Source organism: Tachypleus tridentatus, chromosome 5, assembly GCF_004210375.1.
Source record: "Tachypleus tridentatus isolate NWPU-2018 chromosome 5, ASM421037v1, whole genome shotgun sequence".
Classification (NCBI taxonomy): domain Eukaryota; kingdom Metazoa; phylum Arthropoda; class Merostomata; order Xiphosura; family Limulidae; genus Tachypleus; species Tachypleus tridentatus.
In genome coordinates, this window is record NC_134829.1 from 13,665,486 (window position 1) to 13,682,259 (window position 16,774).

At 33.3% G+C, this 16,774-nt stretch overlaps 1 protein-coding gene across 2 annotated transcripts in view; it reads right to left on the minus strand.

Moving 5' to 3' along the window:
* Positions 1-16,774, minus strand: part of LOC143250562 (dual serine/threonine and tyrosine protein kinase-like) — a 75,033-nt gene that overhangs the window by 15,947 nt on the left and 42,312 nt on the right. For both annotated transcript variants that reach the window (XM_076501301.1, XM_076501300.1), the window contains exons 7-10: positions 13,435-13,584; positions 12,371-12,474; positions 11,030-11,092; positions 61-291 (exon numbers count right to left, since the gene is read on the minus strand). In XM_076501301.1, the coding sequence (XP_076357416.1) occupies positions 61-291; positions 11,030-11,092; positions 12,371-12,474; positions 13,435-13,584 (548 nt within the window). The remainder of the gene's footprint in view (positions 1-60; positions 292-11,029; positions 11,093-12,370; positions 12,475-13,434; positions 13,585-16,774) is intronic.

Consider the following 16,774-nt stretch of genomic DNA (forward strand, 5'->3'; position numbering starts at 1 on the left):
TACCTCCCTAGAACAGTGTATATTCTATATTTCCTCTAAATAATCATATAATATGTGTACCCTTAGCTTTAACTCTTCATTTCTCTGCAGTCTTCCTGAGTGTAACTCTTCCAGATTTCTCAAAGCAGCAGAAAACTGGTTATGGGATTTTTTCAGTCGCTCACAGAAGTGGTTACAGATAGACCGGGCAAGACGGGACTCGCTAATATTATTCAGTATTTCAAGTGCCACATTCTTCTTCCACTCAGAATCAATTTTTGAAGTTGATTTCCATGGCATAGCCTGGAAAAGCTAACAATCAAGCTAAAATTATTTGCAAACTTTTAATACTTATGAACATTTTCAGTGTTAAAAATAAGTGTAATTAATTATTATTACTATAATCTTTGTATTTTATTAGATAAAATGAGGATGATTTCAGTCATATGAAAATTTAAGATCCTAAAAAAAGTGTAACTAACACTTAAACATTTCACCTAACCAGGGTTAGGGTCAATAGGCTTGCATCATTATGGCTGTGCAGTCCCAATGCTGTCAAGATCTATAATTTTAAATTATTTTATTTTAGACAAAACATACAGTATATTTACCACAATATATTTTAATTGATTGTATTAATTCAGTATGACAAATTGTTCTCCATATAATTTTAATGAATTTTCAGAGTGAATCTTAAAACTGAATTATTAACTTTAAAACTTGTATGTTCCATTTAAAAGATGTTGTTATTTTGTTGTATTTAGCATATTTTTCTTAAACTAATGATAGCCAGTGCAACCTGTATAACATACCTCTAACTATAATTGCAGATAACAATATTGCAAGTGGCAGCATATTTAAGAGACATTTTGACAAAAAGCATACAAGTGTTCTGTGATGGGGAACTGTTATAAGTAAAGCATGTGAGGAATAACTGGCAAGTAGTTCAGGAAGTAATAAAAGCAATTACAGTGGAACCCCTCTAAAGCAGGAACTTTCTGGACTGAGAAACACTGGCCTGATTAGAGGAGTTCCACTGTACATAATTAGGGATTATGTAAACAAAAAAGGGACTGTGGTTGAATAACTGGTTTCAAGGGGTGACCAAATCTGAGGGGTTCCACTGTAATTGCACAAGAAAAGTAACAAAATGGAGAAGTGAAACTGAGAAACAAATATTGAAAAGGAATAATATAACTATTGAATTAATCAAAATTGAAATTAAGTGATAATTACTTGAATTTTTACATTTTTAGAATTAAAATGAAGTACTTACTTCAGAAATATTAAAAACCTTTGGAACACCAAACAGGTTCAAAAACAGTATCCCTCATCCTGACTGTTGCTATGAAACATTACATCAAGAGCAGTTATCTTGTTTCTGATGTCTCAGATATTATGCAATAATACACACACAGGTAGGAAAGGTACCCATCATGGAATTATTAGTCACCAGAAGGCATCATCCTCTTATTGAGCACAAGCACACAGAGTGAAATTTTGTTAAGAATAATTGTATTGACTAGATAAATCCATTACAACAAAGAGCCTCATATTAGAAAGAAACTATGCCTTTATTTTTTTATTTTAAATTTTGTAACTCCACAATTCCAGATGGCACTGTAATTATTAAAAGGGGTATCAGGCCTTATCAGCAAAACATGTGTTACAATGTGCAAACAGAGGTCTGTACATAAGCAGGGAACAGAGAAATGACTTATCTCCTAGGGAGTTTATGTAGTTTGACTTTTCAAACCATACAGAGACAAATATCATGTAAATGAAAATTGAGAATATATTCAAATTCATCCACATTTTGTCTTACAGACTACCTACTAAAGCAGCATTTCTCAATCTTTGTCATCCATGATCCTCCTTTAATAAATATGGTATTTTGGTTTGGTATGTTTTAAATTTCGCACAAAGCTACATGAGGGCTATCTGCGCTAGCCGTCCCTAATTTAGCAGTGCAAGACTAGTGGGAAGGCAACTAGTCATCACCACCCACTGCCAACTCTTGAGCTACTTTCCTACCAATGAATAGTGGGATTGACCATCACATTATAATGCCCACACAGCTGTAAGGACGACCATGTTTGGTGTAATGGGGATTTGAAACCACAACCCTCGGATTACGAGTCAAGTGCCTTAACCACCTGGACATGCTGGGCCATGGTGTTTTGGATGTGCCCTTTTTTTTTAAATGAGCGAAAGAGTGTGTTAAGTGATTAGATCTAATACATTGATACATGTTAAAATGCTGTATGTATTATTGTAATTATTTTTTGTTTGCAAGGTTGCACCCACAATTTGTGAAATGCTACAACATTGCCAAATAGTGAATTTTTAAGATGAATGGGAACATCACATCCACAAGATAGATCAAAGTGCATAAATCAGTTTGTTAAAACAGCCCAAGAAATATCCAAAGATCATCACTTATTGTAAGGTATAAATAACCTTTTGTGGACTCTCTGAAAGATCCAATATATGCAAGATAGCAACAAACAGTTCTCAATAAGCATCAAGATCAGTCAGGACAGATAACACAACAAGCCTAAGAAAGGTCAAAAGATCATGATTTATTGTGAAGTATAAATAACCTTTTATGAGACTTGTTATAAGATTCAGCATATGCAGGAAAACAGTGAATAGCCCTCATGGGATATATGTTGTTATGACCAAAAAAATACAATCAATCAGGGTAGATAATACAATGTGAAAAACAATGGTTACATTCTCTTGCAGCCTAAGTTTTAAGGGAAGAAGCCATGATGAGGTTTCAAGTATAAATCTTTCCAAGAAAAGAAAGTGTGAGAATCATCAAGGACGTAAATATCAGAATGTTGTCCACCTAAGCAACAAGTTGTTAAAGGTTGAAAAGAGGAAGATACCAAGAAAGGTATAACCAAAACCTATACAACAGCTTTGTAACCAGCTATTAAAGAAGCTGATAAACCATTGTTGTAAAAAAATAATTCATTGAGGAGTTAGGAGGTAAACAACATCTAACATGTTTAATGCACTAACTCCAGAAGATAACTGAACAAAACTGATAGAGACAGATAAGTGCATATTGAAGAATGAACTGACATTATGGCCACCCATAAAAAGAATTCTGCTTTTAGTCAAACAACTGAACAACAGCAAGCCATGGAGTTGTTGATATTAAATGTTGTTGTGAAACACTGATATTTGCGGTTGTCAAAGAAGATTATTATCCTGCAGTAATAGAACTGGTTCTTTATAAAAAACATAGATATAAGATGGAAAACTGTGGTTGAATCAGAAAGGAAAACATGGTACTCTGAGTAACTGACTCTGACCAGGATCTGAGGAAGAAAGAAGAGTAGAGGTTCCACTATATTACTTCCAGAAAGTCACTTTTTAACAAGTTGAACTGTTACAGAGGTTAAAACCTTATAAAAACACATTAAACAGTCCAATGTTCTAACACGTTGAAGCTCTTGCTTTTTAAGGAATACAAAAATCTGAATGGTGTTAATGTTTAACACAGTACTTCAGCCCAAGAGAGACAGACATTTATGAAAGTATGAAGACTTGAAACTCCCAGCTACCCATAATTAAAACAGTTTACTGCATTTTGCATACAAATTATCATGCAACAACTCTTTATCAATATGAATGTGACACATCCTCCTGATGCATTTGATTTTGTGTAATTATCACTTCAATATTAGGCAGAATATAATTACCAGTAGTGAAGGAATATACCTATTAAAAAACACACTTTTAGTGTAGGAAAATAACAGCAGCTGATACAGTACTTTACCTCTTCTCAAATAATATCTAGAGTCCTACAATGAAAAGTTAGAGAGAGACCGGTGCATGGGATGTATATGAGCATCCTTTGAAAGCATCTGAAGAACATCCATGAAGAGTGACTTCTGTTGAGAGAGGAACAGATGTGTATCAGGAATACTCTTTGCCCAGTGTGGTAGTAAATGTTGCATAATTTAGTAGAAATCAGTTGGAGCACATCTCTGATTAGATGTAAAAAATGGTTAGCATGGCTCTATATCCCACTGAAATCTCCAGAAAGAACAACTCAGAAGATGAATGCACATATGATTTCCAACCACTGAAATGATGGTGAAAAAAGCTAAAACAGAAGTGCACCATGGTGTAGAACAGCTAGGGTGCATCATACCATACCCAGTAGGTCAACTCCAGTCCAGGTGGCATATAAAAGGGTCTACACTTTCTATATCTCTAGTTTAGGAGAAAGAAACTAAGTCAAAGTTGAACTGATGCTTAAAGTGTGGCAACAGCCAGAGATGGTAACCAGAGAAGAAAGAATAGCCACCTGAAGAAGGTAGTGGGAGATGAACATATGAGGGGTAGTTCATGTGTCTAGTTCCAGAATATTTTCCAAACAATGACACAAACTAGACAATGGAAGAAGGTGCCATATTTGACAAGCCATCACCTGGAAGTAGAAGGTAGGGAGGGACAGACATGATTGATAAACTGATGAATCCAGCCTGTCAGGGTAGAAGGAAAAATATTAAAATTTGAATTTCCAGTGAATGAAGAGGCAGGATCAGGTACCAGAAAATGAAGCAGCATGGGCAATATAACAACAAAGAGCATGATCAAGACATAGAAGTCAATCCAAATCAAACCAGGAATAAAGGTAAGGAAAATTGGTATAAATGAAGAATTTTCCTCATGAACCACCAAAGTTTTGAGCATAATGATCTGGATAAAGGAGAACACATGTGGTGGAATTGAAAAGAGTAAATGATTTTTTGTTTTTCTGTTGTGAATGTTGTGCAAAATTACATGATGGCTATCTGCACTAGCTATCCCTAATTTATCAGTGTAAAACTAGAGGAAAAGCAACTAGTCATCATTACCCACCACAAACTCTTTGACTACTCTTTAACCAATGAATAATTAGATTGACCATTACATTACAATGCCCTTGTGGCTGAAATGGTGAGCATGTTTGGTGTGCCAGGGATTCAAACCAACAACTCTCATATTACAAGTCAAGTGTCTTAACTATGTGGCCATGCCAGACCAAAGAGTACATGAAACATTTATGGCAAAGATCTCAGACCAATGATACCCATAGGCTAAGAGAAGGAGATAAATTGTAAGAGATAAGTGATATATGGAATAGGAGGCCAGAAGCTCATATTGAGGGAGGGTAAAGAAGTCAAGGATAATAATGGCATTCCAATCTGGAAGGGCCATACAATGGAGAGGTAGACTAATCTCCAAGGAATTCAATAACAGAGAAATGGTAGGAGGGGAAAATATAGAATGGTGCCTCAAAAGATGGAAGATGCTGGAAAAGGCTGCATGATATCATGTATTGAATGAAACAGAAGCACTGTTATCAAACAGCCAGGTGAGGAAATCTACTAAAAATAGGACAGTGGGCTCAAAACAGGAAATTCCACAGAAAAGAGAAAAATGATGAAAGACTGAACTGAAATACCTTCCACTTTTATTGATAAACTATGAGTCAGGAAGGGTGAATGAAATGGGAAAAAGGAATGTCACACATATTGATAAAGTTAACCTCTTTGCAAGTGACCAGACAGGTGCCATGCATGAAGACCAAGTATGTCAAGGACAGTATGAAGGGCTGGTGACTGAGGTTGGCAAAGGATAGCATCAATGGAAGCAGTATGAAGTGTTGTTTGGAGCTGAAGGAGAAGTAAAAATCAGGATTGCACCAGTCAGAAAGGAGTCACCAGAAGAACTTGACATGGACTGGATTGGATGATCAAAATCACCATGGGAAGTAGGCATATAGATACCAGTTTATCCTATCTTGCCAAAAGCATCCACAGCCAGGGCTTTGGGATGAGGAACAAGAGACCAAAAGAAAGGAAAGTAGTAAAAGCATTTAGGTGAGAAGCATGCACTGAGTGCAGAGCCACTGAAAAACTTGAGGGTCAAGGGATCACTTCGTGGAGGAAAATTAATCAGATCAGAAAAGATTATCTGTCATGAAGTTGAAGGCACCTGGAAGATCACATGCCATGGGATGTATATCAAGCATGTGAACCAAATAAAGGAGTTCCACTGTCCAAGAATAAAGTGAACAAGTGGAGATGCTCCCTTGGTGATTGATGTATGAGACACCAGTTGAAATGGATCATAAAGAATTTGTTTCAAATAAAGGGAAGGAAGTAACCTTAAACACTATGTGCTGCTAGAAGCTCCAAGATATTGATATGGAAGGATTATTTAACTGGAAATCACCATTTGGAAGCCTCCTGATGGTTGACCCATGCTCTCAATCCTGGAGCAAAGCAGCATCCCATTTCAGTGTTATTTCTGTACAACCACCAACAGAGTTTGTTCAGGATGGTAGGAGAAAAGATAATGAAGGAGTTCAAAAGATTCCAAGTAAAATTCCACTGGTTGTGCAATGTCCAATAAAGAGAAAGCATATGTGCTTGACTCAAGGGTAAAAGGGTTCCATAGAAGCTCAAGCCTAAAAAAGTAACAGAGCCTTATATGAAGAAATTTAAAGAGAGGAGAGGGCTAAGAAAACTGAAAACTCTATCAGATGTAGATGCCATGGATAAGGTTGGGCCCAAGTGAGGTAGTTCTGAAAAATACCCCAAAATAAAGCAGATACTGGTAGATACAAGGAAAAACTTTCCTATTTTGATAATCCAACCTACACAAGCTGACTTTGTTTAAAAAAAGGTGAGTGTTATGTGAAGCTAGAGGTTCAGAAGGAGCTATCAGATGCCAGTCATCCATAAGTTGGATAAAAGTCCTGATCACATCACACAAGACATAAGATCTCAAGGGAAACTACAAGAAACTGAAATTTCTGGACAAATTGAAGTTAGCATCCAGACTATAGGGGCATTGAAGTGTAAAAGTAATCATCCAAGACATCCAACTTGGTCATTCACAAACCTAAAGTGAAATCCCACCTGAGAATGAGAAAAGACTTCATAGTAAAATTGGGAAGATTGAGAAAATGTTGTTGAGGTAAAACAGACTGATCACAGGTTTCCATTCCCTATTCTTCTTGAGAACAACAAAATGTCTACAGTAAAATTCCAGTGGAGGAAGACTGGCAAGCTCTATAGCATGTTGTAAGAGTGGTCTGAACTAGCCCCAGAAATATGCTAGCAAGTAGTGGGATACGGAGGAATAAAGAAGGGCAAGGGAACATGAGACAAGCGATGTAGAGAAGGAAAATAGAAAAAAAGTTCACCTGAGAGTACCTGGATCATCTATGGGTCAAAGATGAATTCTTGCTACTGGTGGACAAAACCAGACAAATGACACTCAAGTAGTATTGTACACAAGGATAATTATCAGAACCACTGATGGCAATTGGTAGAGTGATAATCAAAATACCTCAATAAAGGACCTATGGATGAAAAAACAGAAAGGAGTTGGAAGGCTCAAGGATGAGAAAACTGAACAAAAGCTGGAATGGGAGCATGGTGAGACAAATGAGTAATCAAAGAAGGGATGAGCGTTGTCTTGCAGATTCCACATGCAAGTCCAAAGACTCAGGAATATCTCCCAAATTAAATCTATGTGAAAAAAAAGAACCATCCATATATAAGTGGGTGGCAAGTGCACCCGAGACAAGAGAAAATATCTCAGCAGCAAAGAAGCCATGTGTAAAGAGATAGGACAGAAGAAAACTGTGCCAAGTGGGAGAAAATTAGGGTATAGGGATTTTCCAAAAATCTATGCAAACGTATCACACCTTGAGTATTAAAGATTCAGACAATCAAAAAAATAGCTATGGTATGTGCAACAACCATTTCTTTATCACAGAACACATTTTAACTAAAAGTATTCTTCTGACAACAAAAACATGACTTTCACTAGGTCTGTAAATTAGGGTTAAATATATCTTTAATGTAATTTCTAAATATAGTACTAAAAATGGAGTTTAAAAAATTTTCCTTTTTAAATAAAGAGCAACATATTTAATGTACAAAAGCATTACAGTTTGTATATAAAAACTTCTTTTTTCAGTGAAGAGTACCACATTTAATGTTGTTGAGGCAAAACAGACTGATTACAGGTTTCCATTCCCTAGTCTTCTTGAGGACAGCAAAAAGCCTAGAATTTGTATTAGCACAATCTAAACACTTTTCCCATACAACACTTCATAAAAAATTCCTTTAAGAAATGTTTTTCTAATTTTTTCAATGAGGTGTGAATACTATGATTAATAATTATTAACACAAATAGACACCAATAGAGCATCATTTCTACTAGTAACAGCCAGACAACTAAGCAATTTGAATATTGATCCATGACCACAAAATTTAGATGACTGAACAAGATTATATTAGTAAATCATGGAACACTACAAAGTAAAGTCATGATATTTTTTCACTTAAGAAAAGTGTCATGCCATACACTTGGTATTTTTATAAAACTAGATGCATTGTTTTATTTTGTAAATGGTTTGATGATACAAAAAATACAGCTGAATGATGAAGATTTTTTATCCCAGACAATATATGAAACAAAATAGTAGAATCTCACAAAAAAATTAATCTGCATATGAAATGAACACCTTATGATATGGAAAAAATTAAGAATTTCAACAGGAAACAACTTACACAATATATACTGTATGAATCAAACTTAAAATTAAACTACAGCACTTAATAACTATTGTAGCTATAAATATCTATGAATTTGGCAAAATAAAACATTAAGATTTTTGCAGAACTAGTGATAAATTAAATCATTTAAGTAATGGAAGTTTTTTATGTTGAGTGGAGATGTATTGCAAACTTTGATTCTATAACAAACTACCATATTCATAGATTCAAAAACAACAAATCAAATAATCACTGTTTCAGATATGAATTCCAAATTGAACTAATACAAATGCTCTCAAAATAAATCATTAGTGTAATTATTCTATAAATCAAACACGTAAATTACTCTTGTACTTTACTGTCAGTAGCTTTAAGAACAGTTAATATCAAAGGAATGAAGAAAGCTAATTTATCAGAAATGAGGTTATAAAACATGGAACAACATTTGAAGATTTCACTGGGGTAAGAGGTATAATAACAACACAACTATGAGAAGCAACTACAAAAGTATGTGAACTAGTTTATTGCAGCTAAACTACCTTGTGACTGTCATTTTTGGAACCCTATACCATACAATGCTGCAAATTCTTGCAAATGATCAAAATTTATTTTGGTTTTCTTTAAAGAATGTATACTATTTTTGTGGTGGCATCTAGAAAATTGGTTATTTTGACATAATTTGTCAATATCACTCTCAATCCACTTTTGACACCAGATAGAAGTGTGAAAAAATTAATATCAGAAACATAAATAATTATTTTGAAGATGTCATGATAAGTACTAAGAAACTGGCAGAAGAATTTTCAGGTGTTTCTGGATAACTGTGTCACAGGAAAGAAGTTACAATCATCATTTTTGGTTTTAAATGGTGATCTTTATGACATATATCTTTTGTTGATGATAATATGTTAATACTTTTTAAATATATCAAAGTTATAAACATTTGTTTCAATAAGAAAAGAGTACCTACACAGTATTTTTAGTTATTCAATCTTGCTTTAAAATTTATGAATATTTAATTAACAGAATTTATGTAGATAATAAATTCACTTATGAAGCACTAAAATTAAAACAAACAACAGTTTGAACAGTTGTGAAAACATCTATCACACTAAAATTATCTATCAAAATACTGAATATAAGTAAGTGAAAACAAAATATAACTATTTTAACTGTATACTGCTTACTTAAAAACATGTTTTATCTTCACATAGCAGTTTTAATAATAAGGAAGTATATAATAATTTCAAAGTACGTTTTCAGCAGGGAAATTATGAATACATCATAGCTGCATGTTAATTGCACTTAACAATGTAAGTGATGTGTATGATACACATCAACTGTTTCAAGCCACTATAATTCTATGTATTATAACATTTATTAATGTTTAAAGTTTATGTGGTTCATGGTAGAAATAATATGAATTCAAAGAAATGCACCTGTTAGCTAACCATTAATTATACAACCATATACAGTTTGTAAATTTAGAAACTGCTATATCATAGTCACATTATTAATGTAACTAAGAAGTGGAACTGACAGAAGTATTTTGAACAGTCCATATCACAGTAAATAAAATATGTTTCATTGATCATCAACCCCCTATAACAACTGTCATTTTACAAACATTTAACTGAAAGAATGACATAAATGCAGTAATAGATGCACTACAACAATAAATTAAGCAGTTTTTTGTCCATGTCTAAAAAGTATTTTTAAGTACACATTTGTAGTTTCTTTCACATCAAGATTGGATTGATTGTGTATTGCTGTTTATTTCTTGATTATTATACCATTGTTTATTATAAAGGTTAACTAACAAATCACTTTTAAAGCTTAAGTATTGTCCAATACTGCAATAATAATTCAGGGTTCTGTTTACAGCTCCAGTAACTGTTGCATCTATTGGAAGGAGACTTTTTTTTCTTTTCAAAGTTAAAATTAATTAAAAGCTATCTGAGGTCGGTCATGTCTCAGAATAATTTCATACCTTTGGCCACTCTTTCCTTCAAATACATGTTTTTTTCAAAAAACTGAAATAGTTATTTCAGTAAATAACTATACAAAATGTATACGAATGTGAAAATAAAATTTCTAAGTAAGTAAGACAACTTTCCCATTTTCATATAAAAAACATGTATTGAAAGGGGCTTATAATTAAATACTTTGTATAGAGATTTTTATCATGATAGCTTGCATATCTTCCTAGAAGAGAAAGTATTCAAGTTTGGGCAAATAAACTCTTGAAGCTTTCATTTTTTATCTCTGTTTATGCAAAAATATATTAATACATAATGAGTTATGCATATACCTAACCTAAGACTTTACTATATAACTAATACTAACATAAATGTAAATTTGAATTTTATGTAATGTCTTAGAGTAAAAAATAATAAAAACACAAAAATAATTAACAATTAAAAATTATCATTCTGAAGAAAATAAACATCAAAGACTGTTAAACTTACCTGTTTCATCTTGAAAAAGACAGTACGAAGCAATGAAGCACTAGTGTCAACTGTGACATCAACCTGTTAATTGTTAAAAACATTTTACACAGTAAAACTTTATATATAATAAAGAGTGAGGCATTAAATGTATCTTAGTATAAATAATTTGTTAATAATTCAAAAGCATAAAGAGCCAATACAGTTTCTCTGGACATTTGCCAAACACTATAGCAACATTAAATGGTTATATTTCATCTGTTACTAGTTCAGTGGCAATATGTTTAATGATCTGAAAAAATAAAAGTTCTAGACATTTTCATAAGATATGTGTTATGTGATAGTCAGTTAAGGCAACTGCAGTGGTTTGAGTTTTTACAAAAGTGAATTACAAATAAACATTACTCAAGATATTGAACTGCCTGTTATGTTCACTGCAGGTAATCAAACACTAGATTTTAGGGCTGTAAGTCACTATCTCATTACAGGACCACACTTGCTTGGCATGTGACAGGTCTTGGATTAGAATCCAAAGTAAGGAAGTATTTACATTGTGAAAAAAGAAAAATTAATATATTGATATTTAATGTGGAATTGTCAGAACCCTGAAATTAGACCAGAAGCTAACCATTGCTTGAAAGAAGCGAAAAATGTAGTAGCTAGATTTATGAAAAAAATGACTTATTAGCAATTGTTTGTGGGTTAGCTCTTTAGGTCAATTGATAGACCACTCATGTGGTATAGGTCTGGTTTTGGGTTTAAATCCAAGGAAAGGTGATATATATTGAAAAATAAATTGTTACACTATTATTTGCTCTATCAGTTGCTAGTCTGGCCTATGATCACAGATTTCTCACTGATGTTAAACAAGAAGGTAAATTTTCAGAGATCACATTAAGAAATATCTTTACACAAACAAAAGTCAAAATTACTGCAAAACCACACAAGCTGGCATATCAATCAGGAATTATACTGGTTTGAGAAAGATTTAAAACATATAGTAACTCAGTTAATGCTAAGTTAACATATTTGATATAAAATAGTTACTTGTATTAATGTTCCTGATTTTTAACCTTATCTAAATAAAATCATTTTTAATACCAAACAAATCCTTTTGGTATATGATATAAGCAACAAAACTCAGTTCAATTGGGTTATAAAGCTGCTTTTTTTTAAAAATAAAAACAATGATTAATCTAATAAAAGAGTTGATTAAGTGTTCTATAAAAAACACACACATACGTATAAGTAAAATAATAAGACACCAATTTACTAAAAATATGTCTTATAAAACTCTTAGTTCATGAAATAAATCCTAGTGAACAGTTCACTATTTACTTCATAGAAAAAATTCTAGATCACCTGGTAAGCAGCATTCAGAATTTGACGAAGGGAATTGCTGGCTCGACAAGAACTTTCTTCATTGCAGTGTTTCTCTAAACTAGAGAGACAACGCTCTAAAGTTCCTATAATAAAAAAAACAACTATATTTTAACATTATTAATATTAACATTAATAGTCAACTCCAATAAATAGTAAATAGAAAGCTTGTGACATGCAATTTTCCATATAAAGGATGATAACACTGAATAAGAATAGCTATTTATGTGAGTGGAGCTAATTTACCATATCAGAATTTCACTTTATTATAGGTTACTGTAGATTAGAATTTCCAGTAAGAACTAGTAAACAACCACTTGAATTAAACTTTATTATAGATTACTGTAAACCAGGATCTCCAGTAAAAACTTTGTGTAATAAAATTTTAACTATGCTTTACTGTGGTCCACTATCAACCAGACTTCCAGTAATAAATGAACATATGTCCCCTTTAAACACTTTGTTCTTTACAACTACTAATTACGACTTCCAGAAGGAGTCAGTATATGTATGCACCGTTTGTAAACTACTGTCAGTCCACTGTCAACAAGCATTTACAGTAACAACTGAGTGTAAAATCAAATTTCGACTACAATTTGTTGTGTTCCAGTAAAAGGTGACTATAATGGGGCTTCAATTACTCTGTTGTAGGACACTATAAACTGAAATTGTGCCTAATTTCACAGCTCATCATCAAGGTTACAACAAGGCTATAGATCACTTAAAGAAGGATCATACTTTGTCAGATTCACAACATTTCATTTATTTCCTTTTCACAGAACATAGAAGTTATACATTTATAAATGAATTCATCTGGAAAGTAAATTTTGTAAATATTAATATTGGTAAAGGAAGTACTTAATTCAGTTACAATTACTTCCTTTTTTCCCTTAATTAAGACATTTACCTTTACAACTTTAATAGAATCTTATATTGCATTGATGCATATACTCTTTATATTTTTTAATTACACTGTACAATAACAGGATTTGTAAATGTTACATGACAATTCTATTACCAAAATTTGATAAAACACTGAAACTAACCAACATAACAGTCCTGTAGACAACTCAGTGATCCAACTAATTTCTCAGCTACAGTACAATTTAATGAATCTAATACTAACTGCTGTATTTCAGATGTGCAGATCTGGATGTTGTGATATGAAACGTTTTCCACTTCACAGATACAAAGACCTGCGAATAAGATTCAATATGTTAACTATTTATTATGGTAAATATTATTTACATTTTTGTCACAATGCATATACAGATGTCCAATTTCAGTAAAAGTGTTTAGAAGTTGCATTTTAAAGACATACATTTGTAGGTTTTGTTACATTACTTTTTTCCATTGATAATTTTTAAAACAACAATATCAATTTTAATGATAATTACATGTAAATAAAACAGCAGTAATAAAATCAGACACTTATTAAATAATATTTGTCTACTATATTATTAACCTTATCTAATCTGCCATAAATCCCTGTTAGAATCATCAAAGAAATTTTACTAAAATGGATACACATGAAAATTATATTAAAAGTTAGGCATCAGAATATTTATTTTGTAATAGCAATCTTGAAATACATAAATAATAAGAAAAAATGTAAAATGAATTATACAACCTTACAAATAATGAAACATTAAAGAGATTGAAAGGCAGAAAATTAAAACTGATAAATACACCTGAGAGTTGGTAATAACTGATATAAAGAGGAAAGTTAATGATGAATTAGCATTACCTAAATGAACATAACCACATTATACATTCTAATGCATTGTTAAGATGTTTACTTTATGGCCAGACCTTCTGTCAAGAAAACGTATGAAATTACTTGAAAGAATAAAAATTGGCAAATTATGTTCTATTCTGTGAGAAAGTTAAATGTTGAAACATTGACACTATAATAAGCAAAATAACAAGGCATGAGAAACTTAAACAACAAGCTCATGATTAAGGGTTTCAAGCTAATGTAATCTTTGTACAATAAATAGTCCTTTGTGTAAAGGTCTGTAGCATTGCAAATATTATAAGTACCAATAAATTTCTTATACTTTTGAAAAATGGACCTTTCATCTTCAGGGAAAAGTTATCAGCTTACACTTGTGTAAAATAGGGTTTCTATCATTTGATATCAAGACTTCTTGAACTTATGTATTCTTCTGGCATAACAAATAAATTTATAATTTTCCTATACTGAAAATGCAGTTCTGACAGGTACTTATCTTCTTTCACAAAATTATCTATTGTCATTTAGTGAATGTACGTACTTTTTCTAAAAGAATGCCACAAACCTTCTGCTCTCCCTACTGGAATTGAAAGATTCCAATGCACCTTATATGTAAATCACCATGAGTCACTTCTCCACCAATAGGAGCATGAGATGCTCACATGATATATCTGACTTCCTCAATACACTTCTACTGAACCATCACTTTGAAGTATGGCAGAAAACATAAGCAAACCATTAAAGTGAGGGAAGTGTGAATAGAGGAAAGCAGTTATTGGAAACACATTTTCAGTATAGAACAATTATCACCTCTGATATGACACTTACCTCCATCCTTAATAGGAGGAGGGACTGATGCAAGAGAATGACAGAAGTACCTCCCAAAAGCATTCAAGGGATATCCCCAAGAAATAAGAGATCCAAATCTGAAGATCAAGCGAGGGGAACCACACCACTTCAGGTATACTCTTCGTCCCATTGTGAAATGTGCAGAAGACAAAAGAGATAAAGAAAAGGAGCACATCTAAGTGGGAGAGAACAGTGTCAGGATCATGTTCTGAACCAAATAAAATAAATATAACTGAATCCCATGAGTAGAAAAGCAAGTAAACCAAATGGATGTGCTCTCAGGTATAGTTTCTAGGGCATGATGGACTATACTAGATCAGTCAAATACACCAAAAACCCATGCTACTAAAAACTGACATCCACATGAGGTTAGGATGAGGATCACATCATTTTTACCTCAAATTCAAGAGACTGGGAAACTATGAATCACTCTGTCTCCCAAGTAAGTTACAAGTATTAGTAGGGAGCTATCAATCCTGTGATTCAACACCCAGTATCAAAAGGATGTCAACTGCATGCAATCAACTCTCCCAAACTGGGAACTGGCTGCAACCATCCAAAAGATTGGAACTTGCAATTAAGAAGACCATCACAGACATCCCTTACCTTGATAGTATCCAAACCTTTTTAGAAAACCTATGGAAGATTTATGACAATTCGCCACAGAACTGGGGTGGTATCAAAGAAGCTGGTAAAGCCAACAAAAGGGACAGGAACCCAGTGGGTGGCCTACAAAAAGTGCACTCTGGAGTCAGTTTCTCATAACTAGCCAGCTTTAGCAGAGCATTTGTATCAAGTAAAGCTACATGACAAAGTGGAACGTAGACAGAAAGCTGCAGAATTATACAGTACTTTGACAAGCCTTAAATTCATCCTGTACATGGACATACTCTTGGCAGTTCTGCCTGTTTTGACATCACTTAGTCTCAAAATGCAAGACAATTCTGCTACTGTGAACATTATTTCTGACAAACTCACTGTTTGCAAAGAGAAGCTGAGCAATCTGAATCATGTTAAAAATTGTTAAAATGTGTGAAAATTGTTAAAGAGCTCACAACATATGAACATACTGGCAAGTGGTTACATAGAGGAAAGGTGATTGCTATTAGTGGTCAGACAAGGGCCAGAGGCTCAAAAAGTGCCACAAAAGAGACAGTTGCTCAATCCATGGATGAAGAAACTACCATCTTCATAGGTAAAATTGTCACATATCTGAATGAGAGATTTGAAGAATTTGATAAGGATTTTATTGGTGCCTTTCAAATTTTTGAACCAAGCAACTGGCCTTAAAGCAAGAAAGCATTGTCATCTTATGGCCATAATGAACTCTAGACACTATTGGACCACTTTGGTGCTCTGCTAGAAGCTAAGGGTTTCAACATTGCAGCTGATATTTGCCAATCTGACTTACATGAGACACTGCTCGAAGCAACAAGACTTGCCAAATCAGATGAATCCCTGGCTAGTAGTGCAAGTGGATTGTGGGCCCACATGTTAAGTCAAATTACTGTTGAAGACGGTAAACCTTTCCCTGGATCAACAGTGTTGGCCTTGGTATGCCTGATGCAAGTGATTTCCGTGTCATCTGCTGAACCAGAACATGGATTTTCCCAGATGGCAGTTATTAAGGATGACTGGCAGTCCAAACTAATAAATGATTCTCTTAATGGCTTGATGATAATAAAATTAGCCAAGAATAAGACCTGTGATCTTGCAAGCACATAATTACTGTGCAAGTCTGTAGAATCCTGGTGGAAGGACAGTAAAAAAACCAGATGATTTGTGAGTCCACATGGAACTCA